Source organism: Musa acuminata, chromosome BXJ2-9 (assembly GCF_036884655.1).
Source record: "Musa acuminata AAA Group cultivar baxijiao chromosome BXJ2-9, Cavendish_Baxijiao_AAA, whole genome shotgun sequence".
Taxonomy (NCBI): domain Eukaryota; kingdom Viridiplantae; phylum Streptophyta; class Magnoliopsida; order Zingiberales; family Musaceae; genus Musa; species Musa acuminata.
In genome coordinates this window covers 6,080,808-6,095,248 of record NC_088346.1, presented here as the reverse complement: position 1 = coordinate 6,095,248, position 14,441 = coordinate 6,080,808, and the positions used below count along the sequence as shown (strand labels likewise).

The window sequence follows — 14,441 nt, the reverse complement described above, 5'->3', positions numbered from 1 at the left end:
CCCAGACGAGGTTCTAGACTCTTTCTAATGACAGAGCAGGTACGTTTTTGAGGAGGCCAAAAGCTGCTTGGAAAGTTTGCCCTTTTCGCGTCTCCAACTAGTCCAGTCACCACCCAAGTTCCCCACATGTCGTTCCCACATAGGCCCGGTATTCTATGGTCATCGAGCAGGGTGAAAACTGGGTGACTTGGATAATGAGTAAACGGCAAAGTCAGGTATATGAATCGAGCGCATTTTTAAATAAGTGACTGACGAGTTATCTGCCCGATGGATCAGACGGTCGATGTGGCTCGACCCGAACCGGATTTAGATTGACCGACCACGAATTTGGTTCGTGATTTGGTGAGGTCTTTAGGTAAGAATTACTCTGATTTAACAAAAAAAATGGCATATATATATATATATATATATATATATATATATATATATATATATATATATATATATATTGTAACAATCACTTGTAGGAGGAAGAGAGGGATGCACAAACCTGCATGTAAAACTACTCCCTCTGTTCTGTTGCTCTTTCCCTTTATTATGCATACTCTTTTTCTTTGACATGTAATGACCTTGTTAATATCAAGCTAATTTTTTCTGCCTTTTTAGTCCAGATATGCTGGAGTTAACATATATTAAGAAATCAAGAACTGAACTAGAAGTCTGGTTCAGCTTCATCTCAGTTTAGGAACAGGAACCAAATATGTTTTGTTCAGTTTGAGAACCAATAAAACCCAACTGAATGAATCAAGTCCACCCCTAGAAGAAGGCATTTAGTTCAATTTGTACCAACATACACAGAAATTATTGTGAGGTGGCTGGAGCAATAGTGTCAAAGGAAAAATTAAGATGATGCTTTATACATTCAATGGGCAACAACATGAGGATGTCAACTTACCGATCTTGTTCCTGAAGTATAGGCCATAGAACAACTGTTCTTTTATCGAATTTAGGATGAACGAGGGACCTTACGTTCATTTGTTTTCTTACCATCCATGCAGAATTATTTTGGAAGTGTAGCTTCAACTGCTTGGCTAAAAACTTGATTAGGGTCCAGTTGGTTCTGCGCTTGGTATTATGATCTTTTTCTCGAGTGACAAGTAGCGGTTGGATCCTCCCATGCTTTCAATAGACCTCATGTACTCTGATGCATTGTTCTCAATTATCAGGGCATCCTCCAGTTCACGGACGACATCCACCATATTCGGCCGGTAGCTTCCGATGGGCTCAACACAACATGATGCAGTCTCAACCACCCGCCACATCGCCTCCGGATGGTACTGTCCTTTTATACTAGGATCAACAATTTCTTCAATCCTTGATTCTCTAATATATGGTTTTGCCTACATCAACAGTGCATGATGGTTAGAATGAGAATCAAAAAGTTTAAGAAGATTTTTGCAACTGTCATCAGTCAACAGAAAGTTTTTGTGAGCGGAAAGCATAAAAAAATGAATTATTTATTGAGAATGGTTTCATTGTCTAGAAGACTGATATGAAGAACTGATGCGGTCAATAATTTCTTATTCACCACAAAGTAGACAAAGTGGACAAGAGATACAATCGTACAAGGATCTATTTTGATTTTCTAATATGATGATATATCTGAGAACACAATAACAGAATAATAGTTACCACAAGGAATTCATTTATTTTATCAAATAGGTCCATGATACAATCAAAGTTTCAGTTTAATGGTTTTTCTATTTTTTTCCAAAGTAGCAGATTATTTTCACTATCTATATGGGGCATCAATGGAATCTAATGAGATAAGGTTGAGCACTTGGACTGTAATTAAGAAATCATTTGAAGGGAAATTTTTTTGATAAGGAAAAAATAAAAAAATTTCCTGGTGTATGTTATTTATAGATGTATATTATTTACTAGAAGAGATTAAATGAGTATTAGTAGTGGTATGAGGAAAAGTAGAAAGGCAAAGAAGACCTAAAAAATCTTAATAGAAACTATAAATAATAATTTAAATATTCTTAACTTAATTACATATATGATTTTGTATAGATCTCGATGACAAAAGATCCATGTAGCAGATTCCAAATATGACTTTGTTGTGTTATTGTTGTTGATGAAAAATAAAAAAAATTAGAACACTTACAAGGAGCCAACAATCTCTATACGACCTCTGTGATGGTCTTTCTAGTTAGCTAAAAGAGTAACAAGACCTTTGGTATAGATTGACAAGAACGTTGTACAGCTAATTTCATTTTTTGTAACACTATTTAAGAGTGTAAAGACTTTCATCAATGTTTAAGGAAAAAACACTTTATGCAGCCAGACGAGTGTGTGCGGTGAATGTGGCTGCAATAAGCAATACTGCTTTGTTTGCATAATATGCAGTCACATATACCTATGCGATTACTTTTGCATTCCTCAAAAGCATAAATTCATGGCTGCATATAACAACATATATCTTAGCTTGGTGATAATATGACTTTAGTCGCATACACCTTTTCCCATTTCTCGTCGGCTATCACTCAAATTGCTTCTTGCAAGAGTATAAATATCACTCATAGGTTTCTTATGGGATATTAGCATATGGCCATGTTTCTTTACTTATTTACATTTTTGGATTTACCAAGATCAAACTAACCATATATACCTCCATATATCACTATATGCTTTATATGTGCTATGCACTGCAGTAGTACCTTGGTCACAAGAATAACTGATCTTTGCAATATTAATAAATTATTTATGCAAAACGAAGTGGCATGATAATACACAACAATGCTCTAATTTGATAGCATCAACCATAAATCTATGGTAGCAAACTAAAGCAACAAATAGCTAAATAACAATTAAAGTAATGGAATCAAAATGAGAAGATGAGGGGGTAGCAGACCATGGATTGAAAGAAAACAGCTAGAAATTGAAAGATATTTTACATCATAGAGAAAGAAGATAGACCATAAAGCCTAAAGAAATGTGGTTTCTTTCATCCAAAATGTGTGTTATTGCCACACATAACTAACTCCACTAATCTTTGTTTATAGATTAACCATTCAACTACTACTCAAATTGGTTCTGACGATTTTGTTTCATGTTCTCCTATTTCAAACTCATGTAAAACTATAAATTTAAGATCTTATCTTACCATATTTTTGTGCTTGTAAAAGAAAAAAAGCCCATAATAAGATTAGATTTATCCTTTAAGCCCAACATTTAAAAATTAATTAATAAAGAAAATACTCAGAAATCAATTCAGGACTAGAAAAACTTGTCGAGACTAAGAAATGGCACAAGAACAAGATCAAAATCATATGTAGTTTCCTTGTTTTACCATTTGACAAAAAACCCTGTAGAGATTCTAATTGTCTGTTGAGTAAGATTAATTTCCATTCCTTGTTGCTGGCCATCCAGGATAAGTATAAAACTTTCTAGAAGCTTGATCTAGATCCTCCCAGGTATCTTTGTCATATTGACTTCAATGCTATAATGAAAAAACAAGGATACGACAGCAAGATCTTACCCATTCAACTAAGCTCCATTCGCTTCTTGGCCTGTGAATGTTCAGGGGCTCCCTTCCAGTAACAATCTCTAGAAGAACCACCCCAAAACTAAAGACGTCACTTTTAGATGATAACTGCTGGGTTGAGTAATATCTGGAATAAAAAAAAAAAATCAATGTTTCAGCTTGTGGTGCACTCCATTTTCCATCACTGCATAATGAGTGAATGTGATAGGTTGTGAGATAATGTACACTTAATCAAGTGAAATACTTGAATGTGGCTTCAGATTTAAGTTAAATAATTTGTGGATTGCAAGCAGCTCCACCCAGTCTCAGTATCCAAAAAGGGAGAGTCACATTAGGTAGCTGATAGCCAATGCAAAAGTTTATTGAATCCAATATGAAATAAGAAATTTTAGCCTTTCTCATGCAAACTTTTTTTTTTTGGCAAAGAGTAAGTGGCGAAAGCAGGATTCAAGATTGGGACCTTGCGATATACTATCAAAGTCATTACCGGCTAAGCTGGCTGATACCTTCGCACATCCTCTGCGATGCCAAGCCCCAAAACATGAAGTCTATTAAGTTTCTCATGCAAACATGTTAGGTATATTCATAAACTTCTATGGCTGATATTGTATGCAGATGATATGATTTTATTCAATATTGTTAAGGCAGCTAGGCAACACTAGGCCACCTAGGCATTCATGCCTAAGCCTGATGAATTTAAGATATCATTAAAAAATAAACAAAAAATCCCATGAATATATAAATAAAAAATAAATGAACAATTTTCTTATAATCTAACATATAGTTGATCAAACAAGAAACATAATGAAAAAAAATATCAAAGTCAGATCAAAATACTATGTTAGATATTAGCAAAAGTTATAATGGTGTGAAAGTTCAAGAAATCAGATAAAATTAAGTGAAATGACTAAAAAGTTTCAAGTGCAAAAAATATAACTAGAAAACTAGAATGACAGATGATTATTATTGGTCACGATTACATAAAAAAATGTACAAAAGAAAATAATCCAATTGTACAAAAAAAAAAAGAAACCTAAAGGCAACATCAATGTACGAGTAGAAAAAGAATAGCATAATATACAATCACATTAAAAGTAATACAATAGAAACAAAAAAAATGATTGAAACAAGAAGATAGCAGCAAAGAGTGATAAAGCAGAAAGAAACAAAAAAATACAAGTCATAATAATGACAATACTAGTAAGTAGTAACAACAGAAAAAATACTGGCATACAACATTCCAGTTAAATAAAACATCAGGGGCATGCCATCTAGCAAAGTACTGCAATAACCCAGTTATGATCTCAAGTGCCATGAGAAAAGATCCATATGCTAAATTGCTAATGTCATGCTATTATGATGTGTCATTGTGCATGTGTTATTGTTGACCAGGAAGAAGCTTGAGATTTATGCAACAAAGAAGTCAGCTGAATGTTTCATAAGCAAGTAGGCACCAGACATAAAGAAAAACAAGTCGGTTTCAATTAACATTAACAACAGAAACTTCAAAAGTTCAATTGCTTTACAGAAGAACATAGTTTGGTGACAAGATATGATGCACTTGTATATTTGCTTACAATTCTGTAATGACAACTTTGGACACTTACAACTTATTACATAGGACAGTAGTGTCATGGAGCCATTGCTTTCCTTTGAAATGTACAAGTTATTACTGATGACTACACTTAATAATTATTCAATGTGGAATGTTCCCACTAATCTGTTTTTTAGCTTTAAGATAAAATGGAATTCTCCTTTCAATGGAATCATATAGCCCATTCAAATGCCACCATGGCACCATATACTCTCCCTCACTTTGTCATCCATTTAAACCTTTCTCCTAAGAATTCATTTCAGAACAATCAGTTGCCTAGTAATCTCTTAGTGAAGTTTCTGATAGCAAAACAAGGTGCTGGTATTCCATGTTTGGGTTTATGGGTTTGTAGTTAACTAATAACTGAAACAAGAACATATGGAGCCCATTGTCTCAAGCTATAAATGTTAAAGAAGAAACAACACAAATTTAGATTCACTAAATTCGGGGTTGACATTGAGTTCTTGCCTTCTTGCATTGGTATACATTAATTTACTGATACTACATTGCATAAGTTCATGGTTAACAATGTCTGATAATTTAGTTTCAGAGCTGAGAGGAACCTTCCATTGCAAGATAACATAATATGTCGCATTAGAGATGTATCTGATGTGACGACTATGAGATATCAAGAAATGCATTTGAATTATTATATTTGCTCTAAGTACCAGTTATGCTAAAATATAAACATAATTTGGAGAGTTAAATCCAGAAATTTTTATAGACCTGTCTCTGTTGACTAATATATGCGAAAGCAAGAAATATCTTCTGGAATGTGGAGATCAACCATAACAGCAAATATTTTCCGGTCCAAGCTAGTACTGATATGTGGAGCAGCCTACTCCAGGCAGTATCACCATGCACCAATCATACAGCTTGGTGCTTTTCTATACCACCTATACCAAGCAGTATTTAAGCAGTACCGTTTGAAACATAACCAATAACTTGTAAGTTCTACCTATACAAGCAGTATTCCAGCAGTATCGATTGAAACATAACCAATAACATGTAAGTTTCTTCCTATGTGTTTTGTATTCTCTCCTATCCGTCCCTTGCCCAAGCCCTATCCCCCTTCTTCCCCTCTCAATCTCCCCTCTCAGTCTCTCTTGCCCAACATCTGGCTGGGTTCCACATTTGCAAAATAGATATGGATCTATTTTGTTCTTTTACTTATTTTCTCAAAGATGACAAACCATCCACCTTCTTTTTCTTCATGCCTTTTTTTTGTTCTTCTAAATTTTCCTTTTTGTGCCATCCATGTCATATCATGTTTTGGCATGATATGTACCAATATCCTGTGGGTGTTTTATTGGTTCACTGTGTGAGTTAAGATCTTATTTCTTCCTGGTCACTCCTTTTTTGCCTGATTTTCATCTCAAAACATCATCTGGCATTCTTTCTAATTTTCTCGCATGTCCTTCTTTAGTAGATACATGTAATTTTTCTGATACCAAAATTGTACGAGCAGTCATCAAATAAGTATATCCAATCAGCGAAGAACTTGAAATATCACAACACTTAGAAGTTGAACATGCAAAAGCATAAACAGTACATGTAAGACATCATTAGCAAACCTACTCTGGGTCCAAATATCCAGCAGTTCCTCTTACTTCCAGTGAAGCTCCACTATCTTCCTCTTGTGGTGCAAATTTAGAGAAACCTAAGTCTGCCACTTTACCGCACATGCTATGGTCCAAAAGAATGTTGCTGGACTTCACATCTCTATGAATGATGCATCGCTCAAAAAAAGTGTGTAAATACATTAAACCTGAGACAAATCAAAAGATAAAACATGTCACAACTCTATTTTTGGTGCTTAATGGGAATCTGACACGAGAGCTATGTATAGGTTGAGCAGTTTAGTAGTGACAGTGTGCATAAGAGTCATGATAAATGCAAAACAGTCAAAATTTTTGCAGATCTATATTAGGATAATTTGACAAAAAGAATGTCCCTATGAACTCTTATTTCAGTATATACATATGAAATATACAAAAATTGTAACAATGTTATATAATATTATAGCATGGAATCAAGGTTCATAATTTTGTGTGTCAGTAGTGTATCGGTCAGGGCTCAGCCTTGTACCATATCAGTATAGACTGGTGTCAGTGTACCAACACAAATTTTGAAAAAATCCGAAAAAAAACTGAAAAAACAACAAAAAGAACCTTGCATGGAACAACAAAAACACCATTCGCAACATCTCTTACCTTTTCTTCTGAATCTATCAAATCACCTAAATTAGTAAAAATTGGTCAATTATGGTCGAGCTTGATCAAATATAGCAAATGCTGATCAATTTCGGGCTATATGGGCCAGAATACAGCCAAATCAAATTGATTTTAGATTATACCACATCAGGGTGCCGCATTAAGATCAGTCAATACTACAAACAATGGCTAAAATTGTCTAAAATCTGCTAATATCCAATTGATTGATTGAAGCCAATTCTGAACAGTTTTTAACTATAAGTATGAGATATAAACTAAAATGGACCAACCTTGAAGGCTTGGAAAATATCAATATGAATCAGTATCATATTGGATATGACCGATACCATGATCAATGGTTTCATTATAACTTTCCTGTATACCATGAACACCGATCAGTGTTGGGTGTCAATATAACTCTATATCAGTATATTAGCATAGTCTATGGTCATTATTAAATATAGACCAATGTTGTGAACCTTGCATAATATTATACTTGTTAGTCATATTAAATTATTAATGCATAAATGGTTATTTGATAATGGACAGTTGAGTTGTAATTTGTTGATTTTATTTGTGTGTATGACTTTGTACTGGGTTAATATTATTTTTAATATGATCAACAATGTATTGACCTGCTTAGACAAATATTAAGTGGAAACTTTTTTATTGGTCAAGCACAACTAATTGCACTAGAGCAATACACTGGTCATCATATGTGTCAACATGGTATCAAACCGGTATTGTATTAGCCAACATGGGATCGATATGGAACTAACAAGTGGAAGGCAAAGTCCTTGGTAGAAAAACACATCATGGGTTTCAGTCTTCCGAGTAACATCCCCTTGTTGGTGTGGTACATAGTTCTCTTTTCTACAGTTCATGCCAACTAGCGCTACTTAGCATCCATGCCAACTGGCACAAGATGATATTTCAATGCACAAATTCAAGTTAAGAAAAAAAAAGAAATAAATTACTTTAAACATATAAGTTGTTTTTTCTACAGTTCAGTAAGCATTTAATTGGGAAATTGTAGCAAATTATGAAAATATATATAGCTTATAACAGTTCCTAACAAATATGAACAATCTAATAGAAAGCAAATTCAGAGGATGATGCTTGCCTCTAGCAGCACCAAGCACAATAGAAAGCCTAGCTGGCCAATCGAGAATCTTCCTCTTTGCTGATGCCCCTAGAAATTGAGATATAAGAATAGTAATAAATATATATATATATATATATATATATATATATATATATATATATATTATAGAACAGAGAACTTAGTGTTTTTCATTAAAATGATACCATATAGTCGATCTTGTAAAGAACCATTTGACATGAAGGGGTAGACAAGTATTTGTTGATCATTTTCAGAGCAGTAGCCAAGAAGCGGCACCAAATTTTCATGCATGATAGTTGAAAGAAGGTTCACCTGCGAAAAGTGGAAACAACACATGACTAGAGAGTAGAGAGGCTTACTTTTGGTTTGGATATCCATTAAGGATATAATAGAAAGTTAGAAACTATTGATACAGTGGATTTTAACAAGACTATAACATTATTTATTGGCGTTGCTAATTGGAGTTGATTTCAGGCAATAAAGTCTGAGCTCCACATATAGCAGTGGCATCTTCCAAAACTGAACTTCCAAGCTATGAGACAAGTCAACTACAATCCATACTCAGTGCATACGAGAATGATGAACATAAAAGTGGCAGCTAGGCTCAGACAAACTTGCATTTTTTGAGAATTACAAACATAAGATTAATGATTATAGCAAAAAAGAACAAGAAAGAAACTGACAGCTATTTTACCTCATTATTAAATTCACGGGTTCCCTGAGTTGATGTAGCTGATCGAACCTTTACAGCCACTTCTTGACCATGAGGGAGAATACCACGGTAAACAGTTCCAAATCCACCCTCTCCAATCAAGGTTTTATAGTTGCATGTGGCACTTTCGATATATTTAAGAGAAAACTGATGCACTACCAGGTTTGTTGAAACATCATCAACACTTGATTCTGAGAAAACTATATCTGCATTTATAAAAGGAAACCATGAAATTAGCTATTTATAAAAGGAAAACTCAAATATAAGGAGATTATGAAATCAGCTATCTGTAAAGAAAATCCTATCAACATTGGTGTATGCCCAACATAGAAGTAAGAGTCACTGCACCGAGAAGTACTTACCAGTCTGACAGAGGACCGGTATGGGTGGTACATATCGGTCTATCGGTATGCCCCACTGTACCATATGTCTGTATATCGGTATGGATCGATACATATCGTACCGATGGCCGATCGGTACACCAGTACGGACCGGTAAGATGAACCATATTAGAAACCCTATGTTTCACATCATAAAAAATTTAACACTCTTTGGAACAATAGAGACAATTGAATTACTAATGAGTTATTCCACTTAGCTCTTTATGTTACAAATTTTGCATTCCAAAAATTGTTTAAATCATGCACAAACTATGCAAGTATAAGAAAAACAAAACTTTCATAAGAGGCTTTTAGTCATTTAAAATATTTTTCACATTTTTTCTTAACATATGGTTTACAATGGGTCTTAGAAACATATCTCAATTCATTATTGAGCAAAGAAATTATATTCCAATGGCCCTTTGTATTAATCCAGTGCCTGGTCTCAGAAGATACCTATCAATTGGTAATTATTAGTAGTTAAACATATTACCTAAAAAAATATTAGTAGGAAGACAATTTTAAACACATCCTGAAAAAAATTTAAAAGCCAAATAAAGTTTCCTAACACTAAAGGTAAGACATCTTTCCCTAAGCATAGTTGGTCAACTTTTTTTACTATTACATAATAATTTCTGCAGCAATTCTGAGAAGATAAGAATTCAGACATACTCTTAATGTCCAGGTGATCTCTTCTATCAGAGTGATTGGCACGTTTGTAGAAACAGTTGAAACAAATAGCAAATGCAAGACTGAAAGTAAGAGACCCTCCAGCTCCTAGCAGATAAATTCTTCGTTGAGAAGAACTTGTTTCAGAAGCATTTTTCCTGAGACAGTTTCCGGAACTGAAGACCGCAGTTGAGATGAACATATAAGATACATTACCATCAACCATCAAATTTATTAATATGAACATAAATCAGCATGATTTTCATACCTTACGGTAAGATTCCTTCTTGACAAACCAGGAGGGAGTTGACTGTCTAAGTGTGGGTTGCACTTTATGGACCTAAAAAAGGAAAACGCAAAAAGTCAAGCTTTTCATTTGATAATTGTATCTCCAGAAAAAGAGAGGATAAGCACCATATGGGTGAAGCATCATGACATGTTGCAACTGTAAGGACAATTATTGGTGAACCAAACACCCAAAGTAAATATAAGAAGCAAGAGAATAAAGATATTAACAAACATACAGGTTTGACAAATGGTGAAGTGACAAGAAAGATTCTGGAACAGACCCTGTAAAGTTATTATCCTCCAAATACCTGCATATAGAAAGTACCGGATGATTCAGAGCAGAGAACAAGGCAAATAAAATTATGTGATGAACTCATGATTCCAGGAAGCAGTGAGATATACAGCTCTCTTAGCTCTGATAGGTCACCAATGGATGTAGGAATTGACCCTTGCAAATTATTTGATGAGAGATTCCTGAATAAAATTTAGATGTCTTAAAATTGTGTAATATGAAGAAAGTATAAGCTGACTATAACAGCATGGAAGCAAGAATGATAAGAAGGCATCAACAGTAAAGAAGCAAAATAAGTGAAAGAACAGAATATTAAGACATTTGCGGTATTGGAATGATGAAGGCACTTACAGGTGTGTTATAGTAAATGTATGGTTTAACATTTGACAAGTAAAACCTTCCCATGGAGAGGGAGAGCATGGGTCACCAGACCAATTCTGAAAAATTTTGTTTCCTTGATTCCACAACAGAAGTTCATTTCTAACCTTTTCCACTACAACCACTATTGAAAAATCCTTTCTCACATCATCTACAAAGTGGCAAGAAGAGAGAAGATAAAGCTTAGGAACAGACCTAGAATTTGCTAATTGCAAAAGTTCATTGGTTGCGATATTCAAAATGAAAGTTCCTGAAATAATTTAATGACATGGTATCAACAATTTGCAAGATAAATCTTCAAAATATGAAAAACAAGCATGTCTTGATCAATAGAAGAGGTCTGTGCAGACTTCTAGTCATGATGTATCCATTATATCGAAAGCATGTATTGATGCACTAGCAGCGAACTTGTGAGTTAAATTACATCAGTATTCGAGCACAGGGACTTGGAAAAAAAGAAGTTAGCAACAGAAGATAATAATCTAGATCACCATCGAAAAGGTAAAAACTGAATGCAATTATCCTCTGTTTGAATCATTATTTTGCATAACACTAGAAAACAAGGAATATAGTGCCAATCAGCACATGTCAGCATGTCGTGAAATATTTCACCCTAAAAATGCATTGGCATGCCTCACACCAACCTGATTTTGGGTGTTACAATATGGCCAAGTCAGTTATCTGCATGTGTTGGCTGATACAGGAACATGCTATGGCAGAAGACCACCCCGCCATGAAATGGCAGTCCTCGGTAGAGAGAGTTACAAGCAGTTCTGAAAGCTAAACATTTTGTTACTCTGGGACAACAAGTAATATTGGCATTACCATTCAAATTACAACTAGAAACTCCTCATTCTTCGAAATGTTATGGCATTTCAGGAAATTTTTTGGATTTTTTCATTTCCTGTACATTTTCCCCTGCTTAATGGCAGTGAGAAACTTGAGGCGAAACAGGATGATGACAGAATTCATTTGTGAAGGTCATTATGAACTATGAAGAAAGTACCCCTTATATGGCGTCCACAACTACGTTCTTAGGAACTAATTGGCACATGGTACTGCCAGTAGCTTTTGATATGTTGAACCTGGCCCCAAGTACATGATAGGGCTTGACTCTTGAAGCTCCAGTTGCAGCGAACTCAAACAAGAGTAGGTACATATTGCAAATGTAGATAGCTAACGCGACTGATTTACCTCCCGAGATGCATCAATTCAGATTACATAGACCTATATAGCAACGAAGCAGCCCAACTTGCTAAATATTCATTTGCAATCAAAGGATAACTCCAAATTATCGTGAAGTTGCTGTTATAGAAAACATAAACTGATAAATACGCAACTAAACCTTGCCCAAAAGATTTGAAATCCGTCTTACCCATAACTCAAACAGGACTTGATCGACAGGTTAATCACATGAAAGTTGAACCATCGTTCAGCTACATGACACCAAGACTCTCTATAACCACAAAGGAAGCAAGGAAATCGATGTATGATAGAAGATGTGATGCTCAATTACCTGGCTGGCCGCATGCTTGCGCGAATAGAATCAGGAGAAGGAAACATGCGATCGTCATGACTGAACCAGGTAGCCGTCATCGCCGGCGTCCGGCCCCAATTCCATGACAGAGAGCTCGCGAGAGGGGAACGCAGTGGCGATTTGCGGACCGTCACCGGTCCGATTACGCCAAGAGTCGGTGCCGAATTCGCTCGCCACGACCACCAATTTCAGTGGTCGCCCGATGATCTCCCGGAGGTCCGCGCTAGCGGCCAACGACACTGGAATAGAGTAATGGAGAGGGAAGAAAGGAACGAGTCATTATATGTCATTTCTTAGTCAGGTGGTCAAACACAGAGCGCGGGGGGAGGCGGGGTTACGGGTTCTTTGGAGGTCACTCGAGTCATTACGCTCAAAACTTAACTGTGGTATGGTCTCGTTTGTCCGTGGTTAACTAATTTGGAATAAGTAAAATAAAAGAATTTTTTTTTAGATATGTGCCATATATATATATATACGACGACGTCGCATCACCTTTTTCGCTGATATCATCGAGACAATGCGAAGCGACGTGTTGTCTTGTTCAACGACATCACCTTTTCGATAAATATATATATATATATATACTAAGCGATATACTGTTCAGTATACCGCTCAGTATATAATATCGTATCGTATTGAACTAACATCGAAACTTCAGTACGGTATAAAATTACGAACCTTGATTACATTAGTTGATTGAGTTAAGATATATGATAATTCAGTAATTAATTTTATATTAGCAAAAATATATAAAATATTTTTTTAGTCAAGAGACTTCCTTACCAACTATACAACGAAGGAATCTCATTTTACTTGAATTGGTACTGAACTGATAATATATGCCAGTTTAGACATAAACATCTTTTCTATTTCCATCTATTCAAAAATAAGATTGATCTGATTTAACTAAATAAAAATAATTTAATAAATTTAATGCGAGTCCATTCGTGCGCCACCCGAAAATCATTGTTATAATGGATCACTGCCTACCATTATTTTTTTTTTCCTCCACTATTCATTTTTTTGCTTGTCTCGTCTTCCTCTATTATCTCTTTTTCCTTTTTCCCCTCCTTTATTTTTTTTTCTCCGTTACATATTGATGCACATATATATGGATACATCAATACCAATTAATACATAAATCAGAGAGGACCGCATTTGATCAGTCAAAACGATGAATCTTAATTATTCATTCACTATTATATTTTGTCTTAAAATTTTGTCACTGTTAATTCTATCCATTCGTTTGAAGTTTTATAACAAAAGTAATATGAAAAATATACATGAAAAAATAATAAAAACATAAATATCATTTAAAATATATAACTAAAAAACTTTAAACTGGTAAATTTAGAAGAAATGTTGCTTTCAGTTTTAATTGAAGACCGGTGGTTGCAATAAAACCAGGAATTTAACAGAAAGGAAGCTCGACAGCTTCGTAGTTTGATTGTTGATTTGATCTTAATTTGTTTCTTAATTCTCTTTGATGCTTATGGATCAACTTTAATGATTCTGTATACAGAAGACGTGAAGCCGTACCCTACACTAATAACCTAGTGACATTTCTTGTGCACGAAGAGATGGTAAGGTCATCTTCACATGACCGAGGGGACCTGTTCAAAGCACAGTGAAGGAGATCCCTTGGAACCAATGTCGCCTACCAAGTCTCCCATGGTGGATGATGTCCGCCTGTGACTTTGTGGCTACGTTGTCTGCTTCGTTGGAAAGTTTCGTACCCAATACATTAAGAATAAACCAGCGAATC

General features: G+C 35.0%; 1 protein-coding gene across 6 annotated transcripts; it reads right to left on the bottom strand.

The window, feature by feature from the left end:
• Positions 1-740: 740 nt before the first annotated feature.
• Positions 741-12,934, bottom strand: LOC135622823 (nodulation receptor kinase-like). Of its 6 annotated transcripts, none has more exons than XM_065125027.1 (13): positions 12,656-12,934; positions 11,113-11,389; positions 10,872-10,943; positions 10,706-10,777; positions 10,450-10,521; positions 10,185-10,357; positions 9,495-9,650; positions 9,115-9,338; positions 8,606-8,732; positions 8,421-8,480; positions 6,663-6,852; positions 3,485-3,617; positions 741-1,340 (listed from the first exon to the last, which is right to left on the bottom strand). In XM_065125027.1, exons 1-13 carry the CDS (start codon positions 12,711-12,713, stop codon positions 1,044-1,046), a joined length of 1,911 nt encoding a protein of 636 aa, XP_064981099.1. In that variant the 5' UTR covers positions 12,714-12,934; the 3' UTR covers positions 741-1,043. The 6 variants fall into 6 exon arrangements, with proteins under 6 accessions (XP_064981099.1, XP_064981100.1, XP_064981098.1 ...); XM_065125028.1 differs by having other exon boundaries at positions 8,421-8,489; positions 10,751-10,777; XM_065125026.1 differs by having other exon boundaries at positions 8,421-8,489; positions 12,656-12,933.
• Positions 12,935-14,441: the final 1,507 nt, after the last annotated feature.

Excerpts from the sequence above, each read along its gene's own strand:
- LOC135622823 (XM_065125026.1), bottom strand. The coding sequence starts at position 12,713 with ATGACGATCGCATGTTTCCTTCTCCTGATTCTATTCGCGCAAGCATGC. Across the intron at positions 10,778-10,871 it reads CTATCAGAGCTAAGAGAGCT|GTATTTGGAGGATAATAACT; the intron begins GTATATCTCACT and ends TTCTATATGCAG. Across the intron at positions 10,522-10,705 it reads CTTCACCATTTGTCAAACCT|GTCCATAAAGTGCAACCCAC; the intron begins GTATGTTTGTTA and ends TTCCTTTTTTAG.